The sequence below is a fragment of the Lolium rigidum genome, chromosome 4 (genome assembly GCF_022539505.1).
Source record: "Lolium rigidum isolate FL_2022 chromosome 4, APGP_CSIRO_Lrig_0.1, whole genome shotgun sequence".
NCBI lineage: Eukaryota > Viridiplantae > Streptophyta > Magnoliopsida > Poales > Poaceae > Lolium > Lolium rigidum.
Window position 1 is genome coordinate 108763319 of NC_061511.1, and position 24431 is coordinate 108787749.

General features: G+C 41.3%; 1 protein-coding gene and 1 pseudogene across 1 annotated transcript; both read right to left on the reverse strand.

Annotated features, from left to right (window-relative positions):
* Positions 1-695: 695 nt before the first annotated feature.
* On the reverse strand, positions 696-1889 carry LOC124647411 (annotated as a pseudogene).
* A 280-nt stretch (positions 1890-2169) lies between these two features.
* Positions 2170-11271, reverse strand: LOC124708133 (MADS-box transcription factor 58-like). Its single transcript, XM_047239822.1, has 9 exons — positions 11181-11271; positions 10437-10681; positions 5386-5467; positions 3555-3616; positions 3357-3456; positions 3224-3265; positions 3093-3134; positions 2821-2983; positions 2170-2277 (listed from the first exon to the last, which is right to left on the reverse strand). The coding sequence occupies exons 1-9, from the start codon at positions 11229-11231 to the stop codon at positions 2267-2269; spliced, it is 798 nt and encodes a 265-aa protein (XP_047095778.1). The 5' UTR covers positions 11232-11271; the 3' UTR covers positions 2170-2266.
* Between the last annotated feature and the right edge of the window lie 13160 nt (positions 11272-24431).

The following is a 24431-nucleotide window of genomic DNA, read 5'->3' on the forward strand; positions in this document are numbered from 1 at the left end:
GGCTATGACAACGAGGTGTTGCTGCGGCAATGGTGCGAGCCATCATGGACGATGTTGCATGTCCAAAAGGTGGAGAAGGGTGGAGGTGTGCGGCGATACACAGAAGAATTCATGCCCGTCTTTGTTCAGTGCCGATGGCGATGGCACTCGAGGGTGTCATTCCCTTCCTTGGAGGTGGCACCGATGCATTTCAACATCACCCTCGCTCTAACTTGGGGTTGGTAGTTTTCTTCGGGCGAAAGCTAGGTTTGGAGCCAGATCAACGCGATGGCCACGCCCGACGTTGTTCCTCCGCTTAGAGCATCGTGTTCGGAGACACTGCTTGGAGGTCCTATGTTGTGCTCGTCGAGTGCTCGTTGTTGTCTAAGGTTGATCTTGAGGGACACAATGTATGTTGTAGGTGAGTCCAACATGATATCTTTTTTTGGGATCAACTAAGTCTGGCCATCTACTCTCAAATTAGCTCAGGTGTTGAGTTCATAGTATGCTTGTTCATTGCAGCAAGTTGTAGTTGTCCTGTACACGTTCTAGGCCTGAAAATATGGTACAGTACGCTTTGGTACTCCGGCCTGGGAAAACAAAGTGTGTAGTGTATGTGCGTGCACTAACGAAGTCTGCGTTTCGGGACCGTCTGTGCTCTTAATTCCCCACAGGTGAGGCCTACGAATGCGGATCTATAATGAGAAACCCCAGGATTAATCTACTGAACTAATTCTTCCGCCGCGCCGCACATGGCCTCCACCTCGGCGGCGCCGGCGCCGGAGAAGTACGTGCCGAAGAGCATCCTCATCACCGGCGCGGCGGGGTTCATCGCGTCTCACGTCGCCAACCGCCTCGTCCGCGACCACCCGTCTTACCGCGTCCTCGCGCTCGACAAGCTCGACTACTGCGCCAGCCTCAGCAACCTCGCCCCCGCCCTCGCCTCCCCCAACTTCCGCTTCGTCCGCGGCGACGTCGCCTCCGCCGACCTCGTCCTCCACCTCCTCCTCGGCGAGCGCGTCGACACCGTCATGCACTTCGCCGCGCAGACCCACGTCGACAACTCCTTCGGCAACTCCCTCGAGTTCACCAAGAACAACGTCATCGCCACCCACGTCCTCCTCGAGGCCTGCCGCCGCGCCGGCCCGGGCGCCGTGCGCCGCTTCGTCCACGTCAGCACCGACGAGGTCTACGGCGAGACGGACAGCGACGCCGCCGTGGGGAACCACGAGGCCTCGCAGCTGCTCCCCACCAACCCCTACTCCGCCACCAAGGCCGCCGCCGAGATGCTCGTCATGGCCTACGCGCGTTCCTACGGCCTCCCGGCCATCACCACGCGTGGCAACAACGTCTACGGCCCGCAGCAGTTCCCGGAGAAGCTCGTCCCCAAGTTCATCCTCCTCGCCATGCGCGGCGGGCCCCTCCCCGTCCACGGCGACGGCTCCCACGCCCGGAGCTACCTCTACTGCGACGACGTAGCCGAGGCGTTCGACGTTGTGCTTCACCGGGGCCAGATTGGAAGCGTCTACAACATCGGCACCACCAGGGAGCGCCGTGTCATCGACGTCGCGCGCCACATCTGCGGGATGTTCGGCCTCAACCCTGAAGAGGCTATCCGGACGGTGAGCGACCGGCCCTTCAACGACCACAGATACTTCATCGACGACCAGAAGCTCAAGGCGCTCGGGTGGTCGGAGCGCACGCCGTGGGAGGTGGGGATCAAGAAGACGGCGGACTGGTACATCAAACATGGCAACGACTGGTGGGGCGATGTGTCCGGTGCGCTATTGCCGCACCCCAGGATGCTCACGCCGCAGCAAAGCTTCGACTCGGCCTCCATGACAAACTTTGATTTCAAGTAGTCGATCAATACTCCATTTAACTAGGTATGTGCTTAACACTTGTTGCATCCTTGTATTGTTATCAACTACGTACTATATCCAGGTTCAGTTGCAGCGAAATGGCACTTATGTATACGATTCATGAATGGAATGTATAGAAAAAACAGACACCAACTTTGCATTTAAACAGGTAGATATAGATAATTTATGCGAAGAAGTATCTGGATTGCAAGGAATGAAGTAGTATCATCACACATTAACCGTAGATACAGATACATTGCATTGGTGGCGCCAAGCCTTAATTATGGGATAATGTTGATTTTGCGTGTATAGAAATACACGCATTCATGGGAAGTTCTAGTAATAATGTATATAATTTCACAGCTATATAGCTTCAATTTTACTTGAAGGCACATGGTCGAGATAGTTGTGTGCAGATCCATCGTTCACCTTTCAACTGCAATTCAGATAAGAGGAGTAAAGCATTACAATACAGAGATGTTTAGTTAAAATGTACTATCTTGTCAAGAGAGCACTTAAACATTCTTCTTTGTATGAATTAATGAACATTTGATTGTTTCAAAGAGTTGAGAAAATTCTCATCAAATTTGCACAAAATGTGACACAATTAATATTAGATAATACTTCTCCCTACAAAATTGAATTCAGAACTCTATTTGTTATTGAAGAAACATACGCAAAATCACTGGAAATAATCAAGGGTAAAGAGCAACACAGATTGGTAATGCACTACTAGTAGCTGGAGTTTTGTTTCTTTTTGCCTGTTTCTAGTCCTAAAAGTCAGAAATTGTATAGAATGTCATTTATCAGTTTAGCCACTTTATCTCTTTTTTTTCAGAATTTTTATGTTTTAAATTATTTACATGCATTTCAAAACACCAAGGATGAATTTAAATGAGTATTTATATGTAGAACCGACTCTAATATTCGTTTTTGAACTAGTGTACATATAAATATACAGCATAGAAGAATAATTTACCTGTGTTGAAAGCTTTTCGGTCCTCCTGCTGCTGGTAGTACTGAGGCTGCTGCATGATGTTGAACTGCAGGAAGGTTCTGATATTTTGCTCGTACTCAGTCGACGTGGAAGCCGCCCCCATCATGTTCAATGTCTGCTGTTGCCCCCTTTCATTCTCAGCTACCTGCATTGATTAGTTAATGACCTAGAGTTTCAGTAAGTTATATACAGTGTAGATCTTTTATGTAGAGGTCACATGCAGTTTTCTTCAGTGAGGAAGAGATAATACTTACTTTGTTCCTCAAGTACAAGTTGTCATTCTGCAGCTCCATTTCCTGAAAAGGACTCATCTTGTAACTTCAATATTTGATGCAAAATAGAGGAAAATTAGCAAGAAAATTATGCTATTGCTTTGCTGTATTACCCTTCTCTGCATGTACTCAATTTCAGCACATAGCAATTCATTCTGCAGGTAATGTAAAGCTCAGTAGTTAGAGAAACAAAATAGTTATTTTAAACCTAATCAACCATGGATGTGTGCTTGTAGGAAACTGAACCTTTCTTGCCCTGATCTTTCCTAGGCCTTTGTCCAGTCTTCCCTCTAGCTGCTTCAGGTCTCTGTGGCTCATGGTGGCCATAGAATCCCCTATCAGGGTCCTAAAGAATCAATGTACATACGAGTCAATTTAAACAATTAAATAGATCTTCCTTCATGAGCCGAATCGACAAAGATCTAAGTTGATGAAATAATAAACCTGTTGGAATTCTGCAAGTTGGTTATCTGCTGTCTCAGCTTGGCAGACTCCTGCTGGTAGTGCTGCGAGTTTGTAATTTGAGTTCATTTAGAAATATTTCAGATATTGGTATTGGTGGATGACTAATGAATGCTCCAGTTTTCAGTTCGAAACTTACTTAATATGAATTTCCACTCATCCATATTAATTTATTGCATATGTTTTTAGAAAGAATTTCTGGTATAAGAACATACTTTTCGAATTGAGCATTGCTTTCTTTCGTAAAAGAGGCACAATTTTACAATCTATGTTAGTTATTTTATGCAAAAACAGAATAGGGAACTTCGGAATACTTTTTCAGCACATTGTTTCAGAATAATAAGTAACCCCAAAGTGGTTACAATCACACATGCTGGGACGTCTCCATGACTCCATGCAACATAAATCACCTCTTGATCCTACCGATCCTAGAAATTAACAACAATTTGCATACCCAAACAACTAAATTTAGACAAAACAACCTGGAACGAAACATAGATTATGAGCAGTCCCATAACACGACAGCTAATTTTAGCGCGTGGTGGTACTACTTAGAAACCCAAGTAACCAGTAATACGAACACATTTATAGCCATGTAGTAGTAGGACTGTTGTCCCTAGACTTACGTCGACAATTAATGATGGTTGAAAAATTCATACGATATTACATTATCATATGCACTTCTACGCAAACAATAAATATTAAATGATTGTGCAATGTCTCATTCCAATATGCACACACAAGTCCACCTCAACAATACTGGTATTCAAGTGCATCTTGCAAGCATGTCCCATATTAGTTTTATGAGACTACAAATATTCTTGACACACAGGTACATCAGAAACTCAATTCGGCTCCCGGGTGCATATGATCCCTCTACCATAAAAACATAGTTGCAACTGTTAAAAAAATTTGACAAAAAATTTACATGTACATCTCCATAATATATGTGTATTCGTCAAGTTTCACGAAAAAATGATATTTTTTGTAGTCTAAGCGAAAAAGAGAAAATTTATCTTGTGACAAGCCTTTGTTTCAGCACCGAATTTTTTCTTTTTTACACACGTCACATGACATGTCGATTTTTCATGAAACGACTTTGTGAGCGCGTAGCAGATGAAGATGTACGTGCGAAATTTTTGTTTCAATTTTTTTGACATTTTAAAATGTGTCGAACATGTATTTCAAAATAAAGGGAGCATACGCACCCATGTGCCAAAACATCACTCCGACTCTTTAATCTAAGAAAATAGTTCATAGTACATAGCAACATCTGTGCATACGCCTACAGGATCTACCTCTGACGGTCTGACCAAATCTAAACCAGAGAATTAGTTAAGCAGTGTACGGAGGAACATATCAATATCATTAACTAGGAAAAGAATTGGTTATATTTGTTTCTTACTTCCTCTGTTTCATAATACATATAAGAAGTTTTGGTAGGCAAGGCGCGGTGGTAGTATTTTGTAATGCAGTTTTTTTTATTTCATGTCCAAGATATGCATGCGATTGCCTCTTAGAATCATGCATAAGATTGTCCAGCGGACAACTAAAAATAGATGATCTGCTGGTCGAAACAGGTTCTCTTTGGATTTAGTCTCACTGGACTTCCCATTGTGTAATAACCATAAGTTTCCTTGTGACCAGGATGTCCAATCTGAAGATTTTGGTCAGAGGATTCATATTTGACACCGGAGCACAGTTAGATAGAATGTTGCCTACGGTTTCCGTAGACTAGGACAGCATGACATCTAGGAGGCAGGGTCTAGAAATACTCTCTGTTGACTTGCTGAGTGACATAGTATGATGTTACCTGGGCATTGATCTCTGCAACTGTACCAGCATTGGAGGTGTCACTCGTCGTCTTCTTGTACCTCTCAATGGTTGCCTTCACACTGCATTTGGGTATACCCTGAGGTTAGAACACTGTACACGTATGCATATGAACCTCCTATTAGCAAATACCACATTGATTAACTGTAGGTGATAGTACTAATTAATCCAGTTCTCACGAAACGGGATTATATTATAGGCAAAATTTTGAAACCAAATATTTAAGAATATAAAGGTGGATCAGGGAGGACAGTGATAAAAATAAATTCTGCTACACTTACATATAATTCTCACACATGAGGATAGTTTAGACTGTTGGTTGTTAAGATTCAAGACCATGAATTTAGTTAATTATTGCTACATCCACAGCCACATATACATATAGTTCTCACATATTCACTGACCTAAACAAGGTCAAAATACCAAAAATAGACCAAGCTAGTCAATTATATTTGTTTCTTACTTTACTGACAATGTATAGAAAGTTACGCTGTTCTGTTGAACAAGAACAGTGTGAAATCCACAAGGTATAGGAAGCACAAGCATCACATGCCACGCTGGACAAAGGTCACAACACTCCGTGGGCTAGTAGCTGCAACAGTATATGGTCGCTCTTTACCGAGGTCCTTTTCTGTATGAACAGGACTTGGGGGTACAGTATTCAGCTAACCATCCGTATATTGCATTTGACTCTAGAATTACACCAATTGTGCTTGTATTCTATGTTACTGAATCCAGCAGTCACTTTCGTGTTAATTCTCCAATATAGCTATGCACGCTGACATGGTATTTTTTCCGAGAAGTGTTGCTCACATAACATTTAAGGAAAGATTTCAACATCTGGTTTTAGACATGCCCTGATTTGACATGCAATATTTTTCTTTGAACGCCAGTGGCCCTGATGTGACTCCTATTCAAAACTCCCAAGTCTGGATACAGATATTTGGAGGAAATTATGAAATCCAGATAGAATAAATGATGGCAGTACTAGACAGAAGACGCTGAATTACCTAGTTTGATATCAAACCTGTCAAAAAATACCTAGATTGATATCAAGACATAAAATACATTCATTTATTAGATTGGTCTTTTTTAACTGATTAAATTTCATGCGATCAATGGTTATATGCAAGCTAGCGTTAATGTGGGAATGTTTAGAACTTTGAATTCAAAATAAAAGTGCCAACATTAGTGTAGGAAAATGATTAGTGGTGCTACAGAAATAAAAATATAACCGCATAAGTTCTGAAAAATGGAAGAGTTTATGCAGTTGTCTGGACCAGTTCATCCTTAATCAATGGTTGTATTACTTTATTATTTATTTTGATTGAAGGAATCACTAGATTTACAATATTGAAACATTGACATTAGCTAGCCAGGTGGTGGTCTGCACCAACATCTTCAGTACTTGGCTAAATTTTGTACTGGTGGATATCTTACAGATGTCAACAACTCTACATACGTATGTAAGAGTGGTGTGAAGCATTCTATCTTGGACCTCCATTGCTTGAAATTTCATATAGTCCCCATTTAGGTCATGAACAATTTTCACATTAATTAATAATTATTTTACACAAGCTAATTACCAGTCTCATCCGGAAAGACCATGACATGGTATTTTGTTAGTCCATGTATTAATGCATCAGCTAGTGTGTTCTAACAATGAGAATTTGAAAAGCATGTTCAGTTGTTTACTGCAAAAAAAAGGGGACAATTCAGGTCATTATGGAATCAGTCAGGACTCTCTCGAGCTACAAAATGCAGGAAAAATTTGATACCGTTCAAAATCGCAAAAATATTCACCGAAAAAGGAAGTTTCTTCAAAATAAAAATCTTGTAGGTCAAGAACAAATTTCAAACAAATTTGTTTTGCCGTAGTAAATCCGAATGTATGCTATAAGTGGAGAAGACTCTCTGCACCGATAACTCGGCATGAAGATTTTGGAGTCCTTTTCTTCAAGATCTGCTGAGAGCAACAATGCTTTCATCTTAGGCGGAAAAAAAACATGCCAATTGTCAAATGGTGCTGCGGGCAGCACAAACATTTCTATGGAACACAGGCAGACAAGATCCATTGGCCAAATCTTACTCCATCCTTCTGTCCATCCATCACTCTATAGCACAATATGAAACCACACAAAATAAAACACCAAGAAACCGTCGTGTCACCCAATTTCCTCTCCAAGGCCCAACACTTAACAGAACGCTTCAAAGACCATCATCACGACTATATACACGCTGCTGCTGCCGCCACCACCACCATCTGCCACCGACGAGATGGAGCGAATGTCACATCGCCATTGTATCGCGCATGTATAATAATGCAGAACCACTGTTGACAAGGACGCGCACTGTTCACGGAGATTTTCTCTCACCGCTGGACGGAACCTTAGCATCGTCGAGCAGGCCATTGGCTGCTCGCGCCATGATTGGCTGCGAGCAGATGAACAGAGAGCGCACGCTATTACCCGGTGTTTATTTGGGGAGAACCAGAGCCAGCTAGGGCCTCTTCTTTTACCCACTGGCTCCTTCAGAGTTCAGACCATTTTACCAGCCTTCCTCTCTCTCCGCTGCTGTACCCGATGCAACGTACACTGGCTTGGTTCCGTACATAGCCAGCCTTCACATCACTGTACACACAGACCACTAGCTAGGGAGGGGTTGTCACTTGTCACGAGGATTCAGGATTACTACGTGTCACTCCTCAGCGTAGATATGCTTCAAGTAGTAGAACCTTTTGTTCCGAATTAGGTCTAAATTAAAGTTTGGAGTAACTTATGTATTCGAATTTCAGGTGTGAATTTCGTAGTTAAAATCGAACAGTTAACTAAAAAAAATGTCTCAAGGGAAACCCAACATTTTTACTTGATCACACATTGCCGCGTATGAATTTATGCATGCATATAAATCCTCTCTATGCTACGAATTAGATCTAAATTAAACTCATGCATCAAATAGACAGAGGATTTCGTAGTTTGAAACAAATATTTTACTCAAACAGAGAAAATTAATGTCTCGAAGGAAAGTCTAGGACATTTTTACTGTTTGATGCCAGGTTGATGTATGAACTTATATGCATGCATATATCTTTTCTCCAGTTATATTTTTTTTTAAATTACACCTTATATTTAACAACAACTAAATTTCTTTTCTTTCAAAGACACGCATGAGATAACAATTCTAATTTTTTATTTGAGGCCAGTACTTTTTGTAGTAAATAAGAAAGCTCCATGATTTTTAGTGAGCATTTTTCTAGCCATGAGCACAAGTAAATCATTTCTACAACTTCAGCAATGATAGTGCATACAATGGTATCAGGGGGCCAACACTTCTCAATGTCTAGATATTTTATAATATATGATTCTTATACATGAAAGGCAGATATGTATGCACAAATCAGGTTAAAGGAGTCTCATATTTGACATGTTATTTAATGTTGTCTTCCAATTTCACAGCATGAACAACTAGGCACATGTAAATTTCTGAGATGAGTTCTAACTCGTGTATATATATTAGAAAATCAGAGCCTCATGAAGCAGCAAAGAAAGTAGAGGAAAAAATAAAGCTAGGTATACGATCGATCCAGTGCGCTCTTTTCTTCTTTACTGCCGTGGTGCTGGCTTGGGTGTTTTGGCGCCTCAGACATGCCCAATGCACTGCCCTATAGCTACTGCCTCACACCTTTAATTAGGTTCGGGTGGTCCAAAGTAGGTTCGGATGAGGAGGCAGCTTCCTCTTCAAGAAGTGGGATCTTAAGCCTAAAATGTATTCTTTTTGGAGAGAGAAAGAGATACATAGTGTCATAATTGTGGGGTCCCATCTCACTTTTTTCTGACTAAAGTTGTAGCTTCCATTGGAGAGATAAAATTGACCATGTTGCTTCTGACAACTTTTTTACATGGAGCAGCTAGTTGTGTATGCCACCATTGCTCATGCCCTCAAAAGTACAGAGCTGCTGCCAGAAGGCAGGGGCCCAGAGGTCTCGTGATGAGCGTTGGTTAAGTGAAAGGACGCCACACATGGCTCTCTAATGAGGAGAGAAGTGCAGCTGCCACCACACGCTCAGACAACAGTATCGTCTACAGCGCGAGGAGACAGAGACAGAGGGATGGGGGCACATGGGATGGAACCCTAACCCTAACCCACCATTGGCCGGGAACACAAGGAGATGATGCAAAAGAAGCAAGATGACATGGTGCTGCCTTACCCCCTCCCTCTCTCTCTCTCTCTCTCTACACACACACACAGAGAATCTTGCATAAAGTTACCAAGTTACTGCAGATATACCAAGCCCTAAGAAAGATTGAAAAGGTGCTAGCAGATCTGCCTCAACACACAATTGAACAGAAACGAAGCAATAAAACTTGAAAGAATTGAAGAAGAGATCAGAAAATAGATGAGATGACTTCTTGTATTTTGTGTGAAAACATACATATATATGTTGCTGCCTTGCTGGAATAAATATACCGTGAGGTAGGAGGGATCTAAGGTTCACCTTCCCATCCCTCCATCCCTCCCACACACGACACACCACAGAGAGAAAGAAGGGAAAGAACATAAATGGAGCAAGAAAAGAAGAGGACCACCAAGCCCCAAGCAAACCCAGACACCCATTACACACAAGAAGAGCTCAGAGGCATGTACACATGCTTCACAAGGCATAGACTGTGCTGAATCTACCCACACATCTAGCTCACCTCACCCAAACGCTAACGAAACCAGCAACGGAAACATCAGCACACAGAGAGAGATGCAAGCTACTACCACACACGCGCACACACAGTCACACACACACGCAAAGAAGAAGAAGCTGTTGCGATTTCCGCTTCGGCCTCCTCCAGAAGCACCGAAATGAACAAGACAGTTAATTAACAGAACGAGTATAGCAAGAAAGATGCAGCTCCCCTTTCCCCTTCTTTCCACCCCCAAACGAGAACCAAAAAGGTTGGAGGTAGCCAGCTCCGATTCGGGCAAGATCACATGAACATTGGCATGCACGCGTTTGCTTGTGGGAGAGAAAAAATACGGCACCTGTTGTTGGAGTACTCGTAGAGGCGGCCACGGCTGGAGAAGACGATGAGCGCCACCTCGGCGTCGCAGAGCACGGACAGCTCGTACGCCTTCTTCAGGAGCCCGTTGCGGCGCTTGCAGAAGGTCACCTGCCGGTTCGTCGTGTTCTCGATGCGCTTGATCTCGATCCTCCCTCTCCCCATCTTCTCTGCAGCCTCCGCCGAGCCTGAGCCTGAGCCTGACCCCGGCGACACGGATTCCTTCACCTTGGAGTTGGAGCAAAGAAAAAATTCAGTGAGCACCCGATCGACAGCAATATATATCAACACAGATCGATCAAGAATTGCAAGCAAGGAAGATGTCGATCAATACCAACAAAGATATCGATCACTGGAGTATTATTATTGGAAGATCGATGGATCTAAAGCTAATCCAAAAATCGAACAAGCGTGGAAGAGACTAAGAGAGAGCATGCTCGAGCTGGTCTTTTAATATACACGGTTCCCTCGAGCTGCCACTTCTTGGACCATTCGTTGGAACCGCGTAGAAAAGGTGAGGCTGCCATCTCTCTTATGAGATTGCTTTCTTAGAGGGTAAACATCCCTAGCTCCGAATCTCCCCCCTCTTCTTGCACATCTAGCTATTTCCCCACCCAGCAGTAGCCATGATTCTATTCTACGGCCAGCTAGATACGCATCCAAATCTTCACCTTTTGGAAAACGGAGACTTAAAGAAGAAGATAGTTTCAGAGGAAGATGCAATTACCATTAGGCCTGCGGATGGCGTAGCCAGCTGCTGCTCCTCGAGTATTTGCATGCTTGTTTCTGTGGGAGCTAGAGAGAAAGAGATGGATACGGCCGGGGAGATGAGATGAGGAGGAGAAATGAGGGAGAGGAGTGTGTTTAAAGGAGAAAGGTAGGAGCAGGGTGGGGAGGCGATGGTATAGTGGCAGCTGTGGCCCTTGGTGTTTCTTCCTCCTGGACTCTTCTTGTTTTCTTTTCCCCTCTCGGCATCTCCTTTCATTTATTTTTTGTGGTGTTGTTCTGTGAAATGTCAGAACTGTGTTAAATTGTTTACCATGACGTGCGCCTTAACTAGTTTGGAACCTGGGAAGCTTTCCCATAAGTATGTTGTAAGATAGATAGATGAAAACTGTTGGGGAAACTTGAGACTTTCTTGATTTGTTCCTAGCAGTTTTAGTTCAACCGAAGTTGGCAGAGAGATGTTACTTGCTAAAAGAAAATTAGCTAGAAACATCCAAGCTAGATACTACTTCTTATTTCCAAACAATTCACTTGTGACTTTGCAGGACTAAGCTAAGTAAATTTTCCATCTTTAAGACAAACTGTTACGAACATAGCCATCGGATACATGTGTGCTGTTTTAGAGAAACCATAAATCCACACTTAACTGGTAATCTGGCTATAAACGAGCTTCCAAATTGATTATTTTTCTTACGGCGATGGAAGTGGTGACTTATAATATGTTTTTTTAATTACAACTATTATGTGAATTCAATTTTTTTTGAATCTAGAACTCGGTCAGCCAGACGCCGATCAGCAGACTAGGTGCCGACCAGGTTTGCTTTTTGGTGCTGATCGGCCACTCAAGCAGGTGAAAGCCAATGCAGATGACGGCCACCAGACTGCCGATTGGCATCTGGTTGGCCGACCGAGTCCTAGATTCAGAAAATTATAGAATCACGTATTATTCGCAAAAATGTTTGAAAGAATTTGTATTTATTATTGTTTTAAAAAAATCGCATGGAAGTGAACTTCAAAATCTCTGTCCTGCCCACGAGCAAACACAAAGTTTCATAAGATCATGTGCTCAATTTTAACTTTTAGTCAACTAAAGTAAAAAAAAGGAACAAGTTCATATTGTAACATCCAATCTTGTATATTTTATTAGAAATTACAACCAGTCATCCCAGTTGAACAGATGGGCCTCCATGATGTCGCGCATGATACCCTTATCTTCTCCGCTTGATTCATAACTTGAAGAGCCACCCCAAACATGAGCAACTTGTAATGTCGGCAGTAGGATGGCGACATTTTCATTATTTCATAGGTCTTATGACTTTTCTTTGTTTCCCTCTTGTTCCTACCGGCAGAGGTTCTCAAGAACGCGACATCAGTTAGAGCCATCAGATTTGTTCTTGTGGAAGGCGCACAAGTCGTTGGCATTCACTTCTCGGGCACAAACCCGAACCTCTCTTTGTTGTGGACGTTCTTACCCCACCCACTTTCACCTAGACATGTTCTGGGTTGTGATTTTATTGTACCCTGCCAAGACAGTGGCCCGATGGTGGGGGGGGGGGGGGGCACGCTTTCGCCTTTTTGGCCATCACGACGGTAGAAATGGCCATCTACTTTAGTGAAGATCTTGATCTCTACTGGACCTAGGATTTTACCAAAGTGTATGGCACACCAAATTTGACGTATGTTTCGATATTATTGAATTAACAATTCAGAAAATAAGGAAAGTTTGAAATGTCATTTGGCATAGAAGCTAAAATAACATGTAATTGAAAGATTAAGTTGAAAAGAAACTATCATACTCATACTTCAAAGACTATACTAATAGATTGAAATATGCATAAAAGAACTTAATTACAACATTGTTTGTTTGACTTGTCTGGCCAATGCTTTCTTAAGAACATGAAAACTCTTGATTATATCGTATCCATCCACTTACAAGAAAATGCCCTACTCAGTGTACGTGACTAGAAATCATAAAATAGGCTATGACACATCTTACTTATTGACTTTATTTTCACGAAAGACATTGCGGAGAACACCCTTCAAACAACTTGGTGTCCACACCGGTAGAATAAAATACTAATTTGAGAAAGAAGTAAACCATATCATACACTTTTTTATGGCTTTGTGTTTCAACAAGCCTAATAGAGATGTCACCAAGATTCCCCTGCCCTTTGAAGCTATCATATGGTCTCATGTCATGACTCTAATTATCAAGTTGCAATTCAAGTTTCAGAAAATAATTGCACGGTATATCATTAGAGTAGAACTCAGCTAGTCTGTGTACTCCCTCCGCCTCAGTTTACTAGTCTTCCACGTATCCCTAGGTCGATAATTTGACCTATATAATTTAAATTATATAATGCAAAGTTATATTATTAGAAAATAGAATATCTAAACTTTCTAATAATATAATTTTTATAACACATAACTAATGCTAACTTGATCAAATTTGCGACCTAGGGGTACGCGCACACACTGTGAGAGAGGGAGTAATCTTTTGCATATAATTAAAGAAGCAAAAGGAGTTTGAAAGACTGGGAGTTACTCCATATTAATGTCATCAAACTTATTATCAAGCTCTTAAATAATTCAATCAATGACACCAATATATACTTCTCTTCGACAGTGGTCAAGATTTTTTTTTTGGTTTTGGGCACTCGTACCTTGTTCATTTTCACAATGCACATAATTATCATTCATAGTAAAGACTTCAATGCCATGCTTACACAAAACAAAGTGACCTCTAAAGGAACTGAACCCAACTATCAGACCTGAGTTGTTGCATTTTGGTTCTTTTCCACATTCGCTTCTTTGCAAACACGTAGATAATTCATTTGTATATCCAAGAATAACAAACATTAAGTGTGCAAATAAAGAAAAATCTAAGGTCACAAATGATCCAATCACATAATGCATTCTTGTCCAATAATCCTTTTATGAAGTATCATTCCAAGATCGGTAAATAAGTCATGAATTGCGGAAAACATAACAAGCATGGTGTATACAGTTTTGTGACGAAAGCACCACCAAGTGTCAGCAGGACTAGGACAACCAATCACTTGCTTTATCCTATTTTAGTTCCAAGTTCACTAAACCAAACGATTACTCGATACTCTCAAGCCTAGCATTTTGACCATAACCTTGCAAAGGGTGACTCTTGCATGACCAAAGTTTTTTTTTCCTTTCATATTGTTGGCCCCATCATAACCTCGAATACATATTTGTTTTGTAGTGAAGCCATGAATAACAACTAACCTTATGATTAGACAACATTGATATGTGGATGGGGGGTCGGATTTTCTGTTCTTCTCTAGTGCTAACTAGAAACTAGGAACCATCAGTTTTTTTGGTTGCCTCTTTGCCAAGCCTTGTTGGGTTCTCTTGACCATCACTTCTGTTTTAGCCATTCGTATTGCTCAGCATATTTTGGTTGCTACTTCTTGTTTTATGGGACCTTTCTTTATTGAGATCATGTGCTGATTGGAATATTTGTAAAGAAAGAAAAGTTTTTATCTTCAAGGGGACTATTCTTATTTTGATAGATGAAAAGTAAGGTGTCCGAGTGATCTCTTGGTGCGTCAGTGTAGTGATAAATCAATTGTTTCTCAAAATATCCTTCATTGCCTGCTGAGTAGTTTTGTTTAGTTTCTCTTTTGTACTTTTAGACTAGTTGATCCCCTCCTAATGTAATTATTTTGTAACTCTTTTTGTTGCCTTTTTATATACAAAAGATCCACATTCTATGGGCTTCCTCTACGGTAATGTTCTTCAAAGAAAAAACAGACAACGCTTCACTTGCATAATTAAGTGATAAACATTTGGGCAATATCATGTACATGAACAGCTTACTAAAGTTCTCACATGTCCTTCCGGATTTACCAACATAACGGAAGCAAAGAGCTAGTCATTATGTATGCGATATGTCACTAAAGTTCTTCAAAAATAAATCTAGTTTGTTCCAAATAATTAAGCTAGTACTTAAGATGTGTGATGTCTTTCCTCTTGTGTTGTTTATTTTGCACAGACTAATTGCGCTAGTACTTAAGATGTCTGTTGGGTTTCTTGTATTCTATTTAATAATTAGTCTCTCTAAGTGGGATGCCTCCTGGTAGTTAGCCGGAAAGAGGAAGTTGTATTATCAAGTTTTATTCTCATATATACAGATGATTGGGAGCGTGGCCTGCAAAGACGACTCAATTGCCCCACTTTGGAACCGTACCTCTGCGCAACCGAGACCCATAGATCCTTACTTACTTAGTCTCTGATAAAAAAAAGCCCTATCTTACTCCCATTTCCTATACAATATAGTGAACACATTTGACGCGCTCCACCACTACACACATCGCTAAATTCTCCTCTCTGAAGAACGCTAGATCTCAGGCACTCCCTCTATATACTAGGAACCCTATACCTTAGGCACTCCTTCTCTCCTCTATGATCCCACTATTTATATGTCCAACCATTTATCTAGAGACCCAATTGCCCAACATTCTCAAGCCAGGTCGGTAAATGTTCTTCATATCTTCTACAGATTTAATAAGAGAATGAAGAACAAAAACAAAACAAATAATCCTACAAAAAAAATCTCAGGACCTTTTGAGTTCATGGAGGTAACTGAAAATCACAAAAATACACAAAGAGGGAGGACTTCGTGGAAACTCTAATATTTATCATTAGAATACATGGTGGAGACTCTAATTATGATGTAAATATGTTGAAATATAACATAATAAACGATAAATTTTATCGATACATTTCCGACGTATCAACATCATCCCTAAGCTTAATCTATGCTTCTCCTCAAGCACAAAGATGATAAAATAAACATGAAATTTGGAGTTTATTTTCAATAGATACAAAATTTGATTAGTATGATAGTGTAGTAATTAATTGCAAAGAGAATATCAACAATAAATCATCCAATATGTGTGCTTGTTACTTGCTTCATTGTTTTTACTACTAGTATGTACAGTTTGGCCTCATGGTATGATATCTACGTGTGCTTCTATTCTTGTAGACAGTGTTGGGCCTCCAAGAGCAGAGGTTTGTAGAACAGCAGCAAGTTTCCCTTAAGTGAATCACCCAAGGTTTATCGAACTCAGGGAGGTAGAGGTCAAAGATATTCCTCTCAAGCAACCCTGCAATTAAGATACAAGAAGTCTCTTGTGTCCCCAACACACCTAATACACTTGTCAGATGTATAGGCGCACTAGTTCGGCGAAGAGATAGTGAAATACAAGTAATATGGATGATTGTAAGTAGTAATTGCAATCTGAAATAAAGATGGCAGCAAGCAAACATATAGCAGAACTTGTTGGAAACGGTGTTTTAATGCTTAGAAACAAGGCCTAGGGATCATACTTTCACTAGTGGACACTCTCAACATTGCAATCATAATTGAATATAAATATAAGCACTTCACTATGCTATTCTGAATTACTCTCGGCTGGATAACGAACACTAATTCACCGTGTAGGGATGCAAAAGCAAACCTTAAAGATGTATTCCCAAGTACTAATAAACACCCCACGCTGTCACTTTGAGCATTCATAGGAGGTACTAACACACCACAATTTCATAGAGACATCCAACTCAAATCATTACCCGAGTGAACAAGTATTCTGTGAAATATAGCCTAAGAGACCCACACGGTGCACACACTGTCACCTTTACACACGTGGGACAAGGAGTCTCCGGAGATCACATAAGTAAAATACACTTGAATAGCATAACGACATCTAGATTACAAAGCTCATCATATGGATCTCAATCATGTAAGGCAGCTCATGAGATCATTGTATTGAAGTACATGGGAGAGAGAGATTAACCACATAGCTACCGGTAGAGCCCTTAGCCTCGAGGGAGAACTACTCCCTCCTCATCATGGGAGACAGCAGCGGCGATGAAGATGGCGGTGTTGTTGATGGAGGTGGATTCCGGGGGCAATTCCCCGTCCCGGCGGCGTGCCGGAACAGAGACTTCTGTCCCCCGAACTTGACTTCGCGATGGCGGCGGCTGCGTAACTTTTCTCGTCCCGTGGCTTATGTATTTAGGGTTTTCGAGGCGGAGAGAATATATAGGCGGAAGGGCAGCCTCGGAGGGGGCACGGGGCCCCACATCATAGGGGGGCGCGGGCCCCTCCTTGGCCGCGCCGCCCTATGGGGTCCCCATCTCGTGGCCCCTCTCCGTATCTTCTTCGGTCTTCTGGAAGCTCCGTGGAAAAATAAGACCGTGGGCTTTTGTTTCGTCCAATTCCGAGAATATTTACTGTGTAGGATTTCTGAAACCAAAAATAGCAGAAAACAGGAACTGGCGCTTCAGCATCTTGTTCATAGGTTAGTGCCGGAAAATGCATCAAAACATCATAAAGTGTGAACAAAACATGTAGGTATTGTCATAAAACTAGCATGGAACATAAGAAATTATAGATACGTTGGAGACGTATCATGGTATTCCATGGCACACCAGCAAACCATATGGGTCTCCTAGATCTCGATGATCTCCCGTCAATTGTTGGACTGGGCGGAACTATTCTTTGATGATCTTGGCCGAGCATCGCCTTTTATACAGAATTCGTGAATATCAGAATAACTTCTAATGGTGCAATATTATGTACCGTATTTATATTGCCTTTGAAGTGTCTCGAGAAATCATGAAGTGCTCATTATATCGCATGGAGATATTCTCCAGATCAAGGTTTTGTTGCAACCTTTCCACATCGTGTCATTGAGAAGCTCTCAATGGAGTTGGCTTGAAACGATGCCCAACTGCAGCTTGAACTGGGCAGCTGATTACATATCTAGAAGAATGCATTCCATCTTATGCATGTTGGGGTTGATATTTATCAGGGTGGCTCTACCACACCCCCTGCCGTCCCACCCACATACAAATGATCCTTATGGTTTGAGAAAACATGAGACTGCATCAATGGTTTTGTAATACTCCTCAGATGCCCTTTATCCATCGTTGAGCGGTATGGTATGTGTCCGTCATGAGTGTCCTGGCGGTAGACCCAAAAGTCTTCTACTTCTCGAGGAGAGGGAAGATCATGTTGTCACACCATTGTCAAGGGGAACTCTCCACCATCGTCAATACCAATACCTCCTCAGCGTAGATATGAATATCTTCATCACCATCTTCACCAAGACCACCGTCTCTATCACCATTGAAAGCTTCACCCAACTCAAAATTTGTGTAGATCAGAGCCTTGCATAGCTTTCTGTTGTTGTTCAAATGTTCGCGTTAATCAGTCTCAGTGAAGTTATACTTTTATATTGTGTTGTATTTCATATGCCACTAATCACTGCCATGACTCATTATTGTGAGTAACTACCTATGTTCCAAGGTGCATAGTATGAATTAGTCATGATTTGATGGCATTTCAAATAAAATTGATGAGTCTGGTTGTGATATCATTTGTTTGCAAGAAATAAAGAGAGATAATTTTGATATGGAATATCTGAGGAAGTTTTGCCCAAAGAAATTTGATAAATTTGAATTCCTCCCATCTGTTGGTGCTTTTGGAGGAATTATTATTATTTGGAATGGATCCTTGTTCTCTGGTAAACTTGCTTTCTCAAATGAATTTTCTATTTATGTCAAGCTCACTAGTAATTTTTTGAATGAATCATGGAATTTAACCAATATTTATGGGCCCTGTCAGCCTAAGAGGAAAGCTAGATTCATTAACTGGTTTTCGAATATTGATATGCCAGATGACTTTGATTGGATTATTGTAGGGGATTTCAATTTTATAAGGCAACCCTCTAACAGAAATAAACCTGGTGGTGATGTGAATGACATGCTCATCTTTAATGAGGCTATAAGCAATCTTGGTCTTATTGAGTTACCTATGAAAGGAAGAAAATTTACCTCGAGTAACATGCAGCATGACCCTCTTTTGGAAAAACTAGACTGGTTTTTTATTTCCGCTTCTTGGAATCATTCTTACCCTTCCACTTTTGTATATTCCATCTCAAAACAAATATCTCATCATGCGCCCTGTGTAATTTCCATTGGTTCCAAGATCCCTAAAGCAAATATTTTCATATTTGAAAATTACGGGATGCAGCATAGTCAATTTAAGGACATTGTTTATTAAGCCTGGAACATCCGTGTTGGGTTTACAGACAGTGCAAAATTGATTAATGCCAAATTCAAAAATTTGAGAAGAGCCTTAAAGTTATTGGCAAAGAATCTCCCCTTCTTGAAGGATTTGATAACCAAAGTGAACTCAGTGATATCTCTTCTTGATACTATGGAAGAATTCAGAACTTTATCTCTTGAGGAAAGGAACCTTAGAGATATTTTAAATCCCATGTCATTACTCTCCTGCAGAACGAAAATCCTTATTGGAAACAAAGAGGAAAAATCAACAAGGTAAAACTTGGTGATGTGATGACCCACAAGTATAGGGGGTGTATCGTAGTATCTTCGATAAGTAAGAATGTCGATCCCAACGAGGAGCAGAAGGTGTTGGCAGCAGTTTCGATGAAGGTTTCACTGTAAATGCTCACAGACAAGTATTCAGGGGGTTTTGATATTTTAGATAAATAAAGTACAAGTAAATAAAATGCGAGAGAAATAATTGCAGCAAGTGGCCCAATCCTTTTTAGCACAAAGGACAAGCCGGTTTGTTTACTTATAATGACCAAACGTTCCTGAGGACACACGGGGATTTTAGTCTAGTACTTTCGCTTCATGTGGTTTAATAATCTTCATTGTTTTGATAAGTGTTGTGTGGGTGAACCTATGCTAATGCACCGCCCTTCCTAGGACTAATACATACTTGTGATTATACCCCTTGCAAGCATCCGCAACTACAAGAAAGTAATTAAGATAAATCTAACCACAGCCTTAAACTCGAGATCCTGCGATCCCTCCTCGCATCGATATACTAACGGTGGCTCAGGTTTCGTCACTCCGGCAACCCCGCAATTAGCAACCGAATACAAGATGCACTCCCCTAGGCCCATAAATGGTGAAGTGTCGTGTAGTCGACGTTCACACGACACCACTAGAAGAATGACACCACAACTTAAATATCATAACATTGAATATTACTCAACCATAATTCACTACTAGCATTTAGACTTCACCCATGTCCTCAAGAACTAAACGAACTACTCACGAGACATCATATGGAATACAATCAGAGGTGAACATAAACCTTGGTTCAATGGTTTCACTCAATAGCATCTACAACAAGTATAGAATAACACCGGGAGAGTTTCCCCTATCAAACAATCAAGATTTAACCCGAATTGCTACAGCGATGACGAGGTGCAGCGGTGGTGATGGCGGTGTAGATGGTGGAGATGATGATGATGATGATGGAGATGATGTCCCGCTCGACGACGATGGCGATGGCGTCGATTTCCCCCTCCGGGAGGGAATTTCCCCGGCGGATTCCTGCCCGCCGGAGCGCTCTTTTCTCTCTGGTGTTCTCCGCCCCGCAGAGGCGGCTGTAACCCCTCGTGAGGTCCTCTATGTGGCTTAGGTTTTCGGGACGAAGGAGTACGCGAAGAAAAGGAGGCGAAAGGGGCTGTGGGGCCCCCAGAGCACAGGGTGGCGCGGCCAGGCCTTGGGCCGCGCCGCCCGGTGGTCCGGGCCCACGGTGGCTCCTCTCTGCTCCCCCTTTTGGCTCCCTCCGTCATCCGGAAAAATAGGAATTTACGTGAAATTCCCTTCCACGATTGATCTTCCGAAATATTGCGTTCGACGGTGCTTTTTCCAGCGAGAATCCCGGCTCCGGTGCTTGATCCTCCAATGATGATGAAACATGCAAAATAGATGAAATAACATAAGTATTGTGTCCCAATATGAAATATATCAATGAATAACAGCAAATTATGATACAAAATAGTGATGCAAATTGGACGTATCAACTCCCCCAAGCTTAGACCTCGCTTGTCCCCAAGCGAAACGGAGCTCGATAAACAAGACCACATGTTTATGGAGTGAAGAGTCGATAAATAAAATACGGACAAGAAGCATCATATTCATTCACACAAGACATTCTAGTAAACAACTTCCTCATATAACTCATCTCGAAATAAGTAAAGAGAAATCACAAGTAAAGGTGCATAAGAAATCATAATTGGTGATGGCAAACTTTGTTCTTGGTCAGAGAACTACTAACGGATTGTACTTCTAAGCAAAGCTTGCATATTAAATTTTATAGCTGAGCTTTCATATTCAAGCATGACAATCTCTTCATAATCATTGATAACTTCAAAGTCATATTCATTCAGATAAAATTGGTACTAAACAAGAAAGTATAAAAGACATGATCAACTGAATCATAGCATAAATGATTGGTTCACAACAACTCAATTGCTTGCTTGAGATAGAGAGAAATAGGTTTACTGACTCAACATAAAAGTAAAAGACAGGCCCTTCGCAGAGGGAAGCAGGGATTAAATCATGTGCTAGAGCTTTTCAAGTTTTGAAATCATATAAAGAGCATAAAAGTAAGGTTTTGAGCGGTGTTTGTTGTTGTCAACGAATGGTAGCGGGCACTCTAACCCCCTTGCCAAGCGAACCTTCAAAGAGCGGCTCCCATGAGGGACGGCATCTCTACCAGCAAGGTAGATCATCCCCCTTCTCTTTTGTTTACACATGTATTTTAGTTTTATTAAGGATGACACTCCCCCCAACCTTGGCTTTCTCAATTCATGGCTAACCGAATCCTCGGGTGCCTTCCAACATTCACGTACCATGGAGGAGTGTCTATTGCAAAATTAAGTTGCTTACTGATAAATCAGAGCAAAACATGTGAAGAGAATTATTAATGAAAGTTATTAATTGGGGCTGGGAACCCCGTTGCCAGCTCTTATTGCAAAGTTATTGGATAAGCGGATGTGCCGCTAGTCCATTGGTGAAAGTCTGCCCAACAAGATTGAAAGATAAAACACCACATACTTCCTCATGAGCTATAAAACATTGACACAAATAAGGAATAGTAATTTGAATAATTTAAAGGTAGCACATGAAGTATTTACTTGGAATGGCAGAAAATACCATGTAGTAGGTAGGTATGGTGGACACAAATGGCATAGGTTTGGTCTAAGGTTATGGATGTATGAGAAGCATTCCCTCTCGATACAGGTCTTTGGCTAGCAAGGTTTGATAGCAAGCATAAAGGTTGGAGGAAACAAACAAATATACATATGATAGAAACAATCATGCATCTTTCTCATAAGCACAAGCAATTTTAACTTCAGAATACTAAACTCATTAGCATAGAGATAATAGAGTAACATATCTAAGTGTATTTCTCTCTTTTATTTAAACATCAGGGTGTTGTTGCTATTGACCAATGCTAAGTTTGCCAAAACCAAATAGATTTACTTGATGTTCCCAAAGTGATATCAATACTCATGTCAAGAGTAATCATATAATGGAGATTGCAAACTAAAATAAGGTGTGCAAAAAGTAAATGATAAGACTTCTCATTAATATTCCATAACGATAACTCACACCAACGGATACATATATAACTAACTAAGAGAGATACTTCCACATTGCATACTATTCCATATGATAACTTCCCTACTCATGATATGACACTACTTGATAGTAAAAGATAAAGGTGGTGATGATGTGATACCGCAGCACTCCCCCAAGCTTGGAACAAACCAAGGGGATGCCAATACCGATGATGAATTACTCCTTCGGTGATGATGGCGATTCTTTGTCGTCATCAGACTTCCATGGAAGAGGCCCTCCATCAACAAAAGACATATTGGTCTCCGGAAACCTGAAACTAGCAGCATGACTTATGCGCTTAAACCTGTTTTCATACTCACAGTTTTGATTATGAACATCATAGAGTTGAGCTTGGAGTTTGTTGGTGGTGTCGTGAAGTGAGAAGATATCGTCCCACAACTTTGCAGTCTCCTTCTTGTGCCCATCAATGAGTTCAGACACAATCTTGTGAAAGATATCCACTTCACGCTCAGCCATCTTCTTGTAGTTGAAAACCTCTTGTTCCAGTTTCTCCATCCTGTCTTCCAAACTCCCTTCTCCCTTAGGACCCTGGACATCTTTGATCTGCAACTCTCCATCCACGAGCTGCAACTCTTTGGGGTGCATCTTCAGCTCGTTCATGTACGGGTTGACGACGTCCTCAAAGAAGCTGTCCTTCTGAGTTCCCGACGAAGACATGATGGATCTAGATCCGAAGCAGATCTCGGCGGAAAACAGCTCGAAACAAAACACGACGAGAAAACGATATTACGGACCTCCGGGGGTCCGGGGATTATATAGCAAATATTTTTACGACAAAAGGAAGGTTCCAGGTCGAAAACGAGTCGGAAAGGGGCAACGAGGCGGCCAGACCATAGGTCGGCGCGGGCCCAGGTCAGGCCGCGCCGGCCTATGGTGGCACCCCCTCGTGCGTCCTTTCCACTCCGTTTCGAACTCGTAATTTTTCATATTTCCTAAAAACAGCAGAAATAATGTTCCGAAAGGTAAACGCGGACTTTTTATTACCTGTACTGTTACCTATTCAAAGTCGAGTTCTGGCGGACTGTCAATTTGTCCTTTGATGAAAGCCTCCGGTGTTTCCACTTGAATAATATCAACATCAACATTATAAGAATCGCCCGAGATATAATGCTTGAGTCTTTGTCCATTCACCACTTGTGTGGCATTGCCTTGGAGAGAGCTAATTTTAATTGCTCCCGAACGATACACCTCCTCAACAACATATGGTCCTTCCCACTTCGAGAGTAATTTCCCCGCAAAGAATCCGAGACGAGACCGATACAATAGAACTTGATCTCCAACATTAAATTCTCTTTTGATGATCCTTCTATCATGCCACTTCTTAACTTTTTCTTTAAAGAGTTTAGCATTTTCATAAGCTTCACTTCTCCATTCATCTAGAGAACTTAATTGCAACAACCTCTTATTACCGGCTAATTTAGGATCTTTATTTAGTTCTCTAACAGCCCAATAAGCTTTGTGCTCTAGTTCTAAAGGTAAATGACAAGCTTTTCCATAAACCATTTTATAAGGTGACATTCCCATAGGATTTTTATAAGCAGTTCTATAAGCCCATAGTGCTTCTTTCAATTTACTATCCCAATTCTTCCTAGATCTATTAACAGTCTTTCCTAAGATAGCTTTAATCTCTCTATTTGATAACTCTACTTGACCACTAGTTTGAGGATGATAAGCAGAAGCAATTCTATGATTAATACCATACTTAGCAAGAGTTTTTCTAAAACCTCCATGAATAAAATGA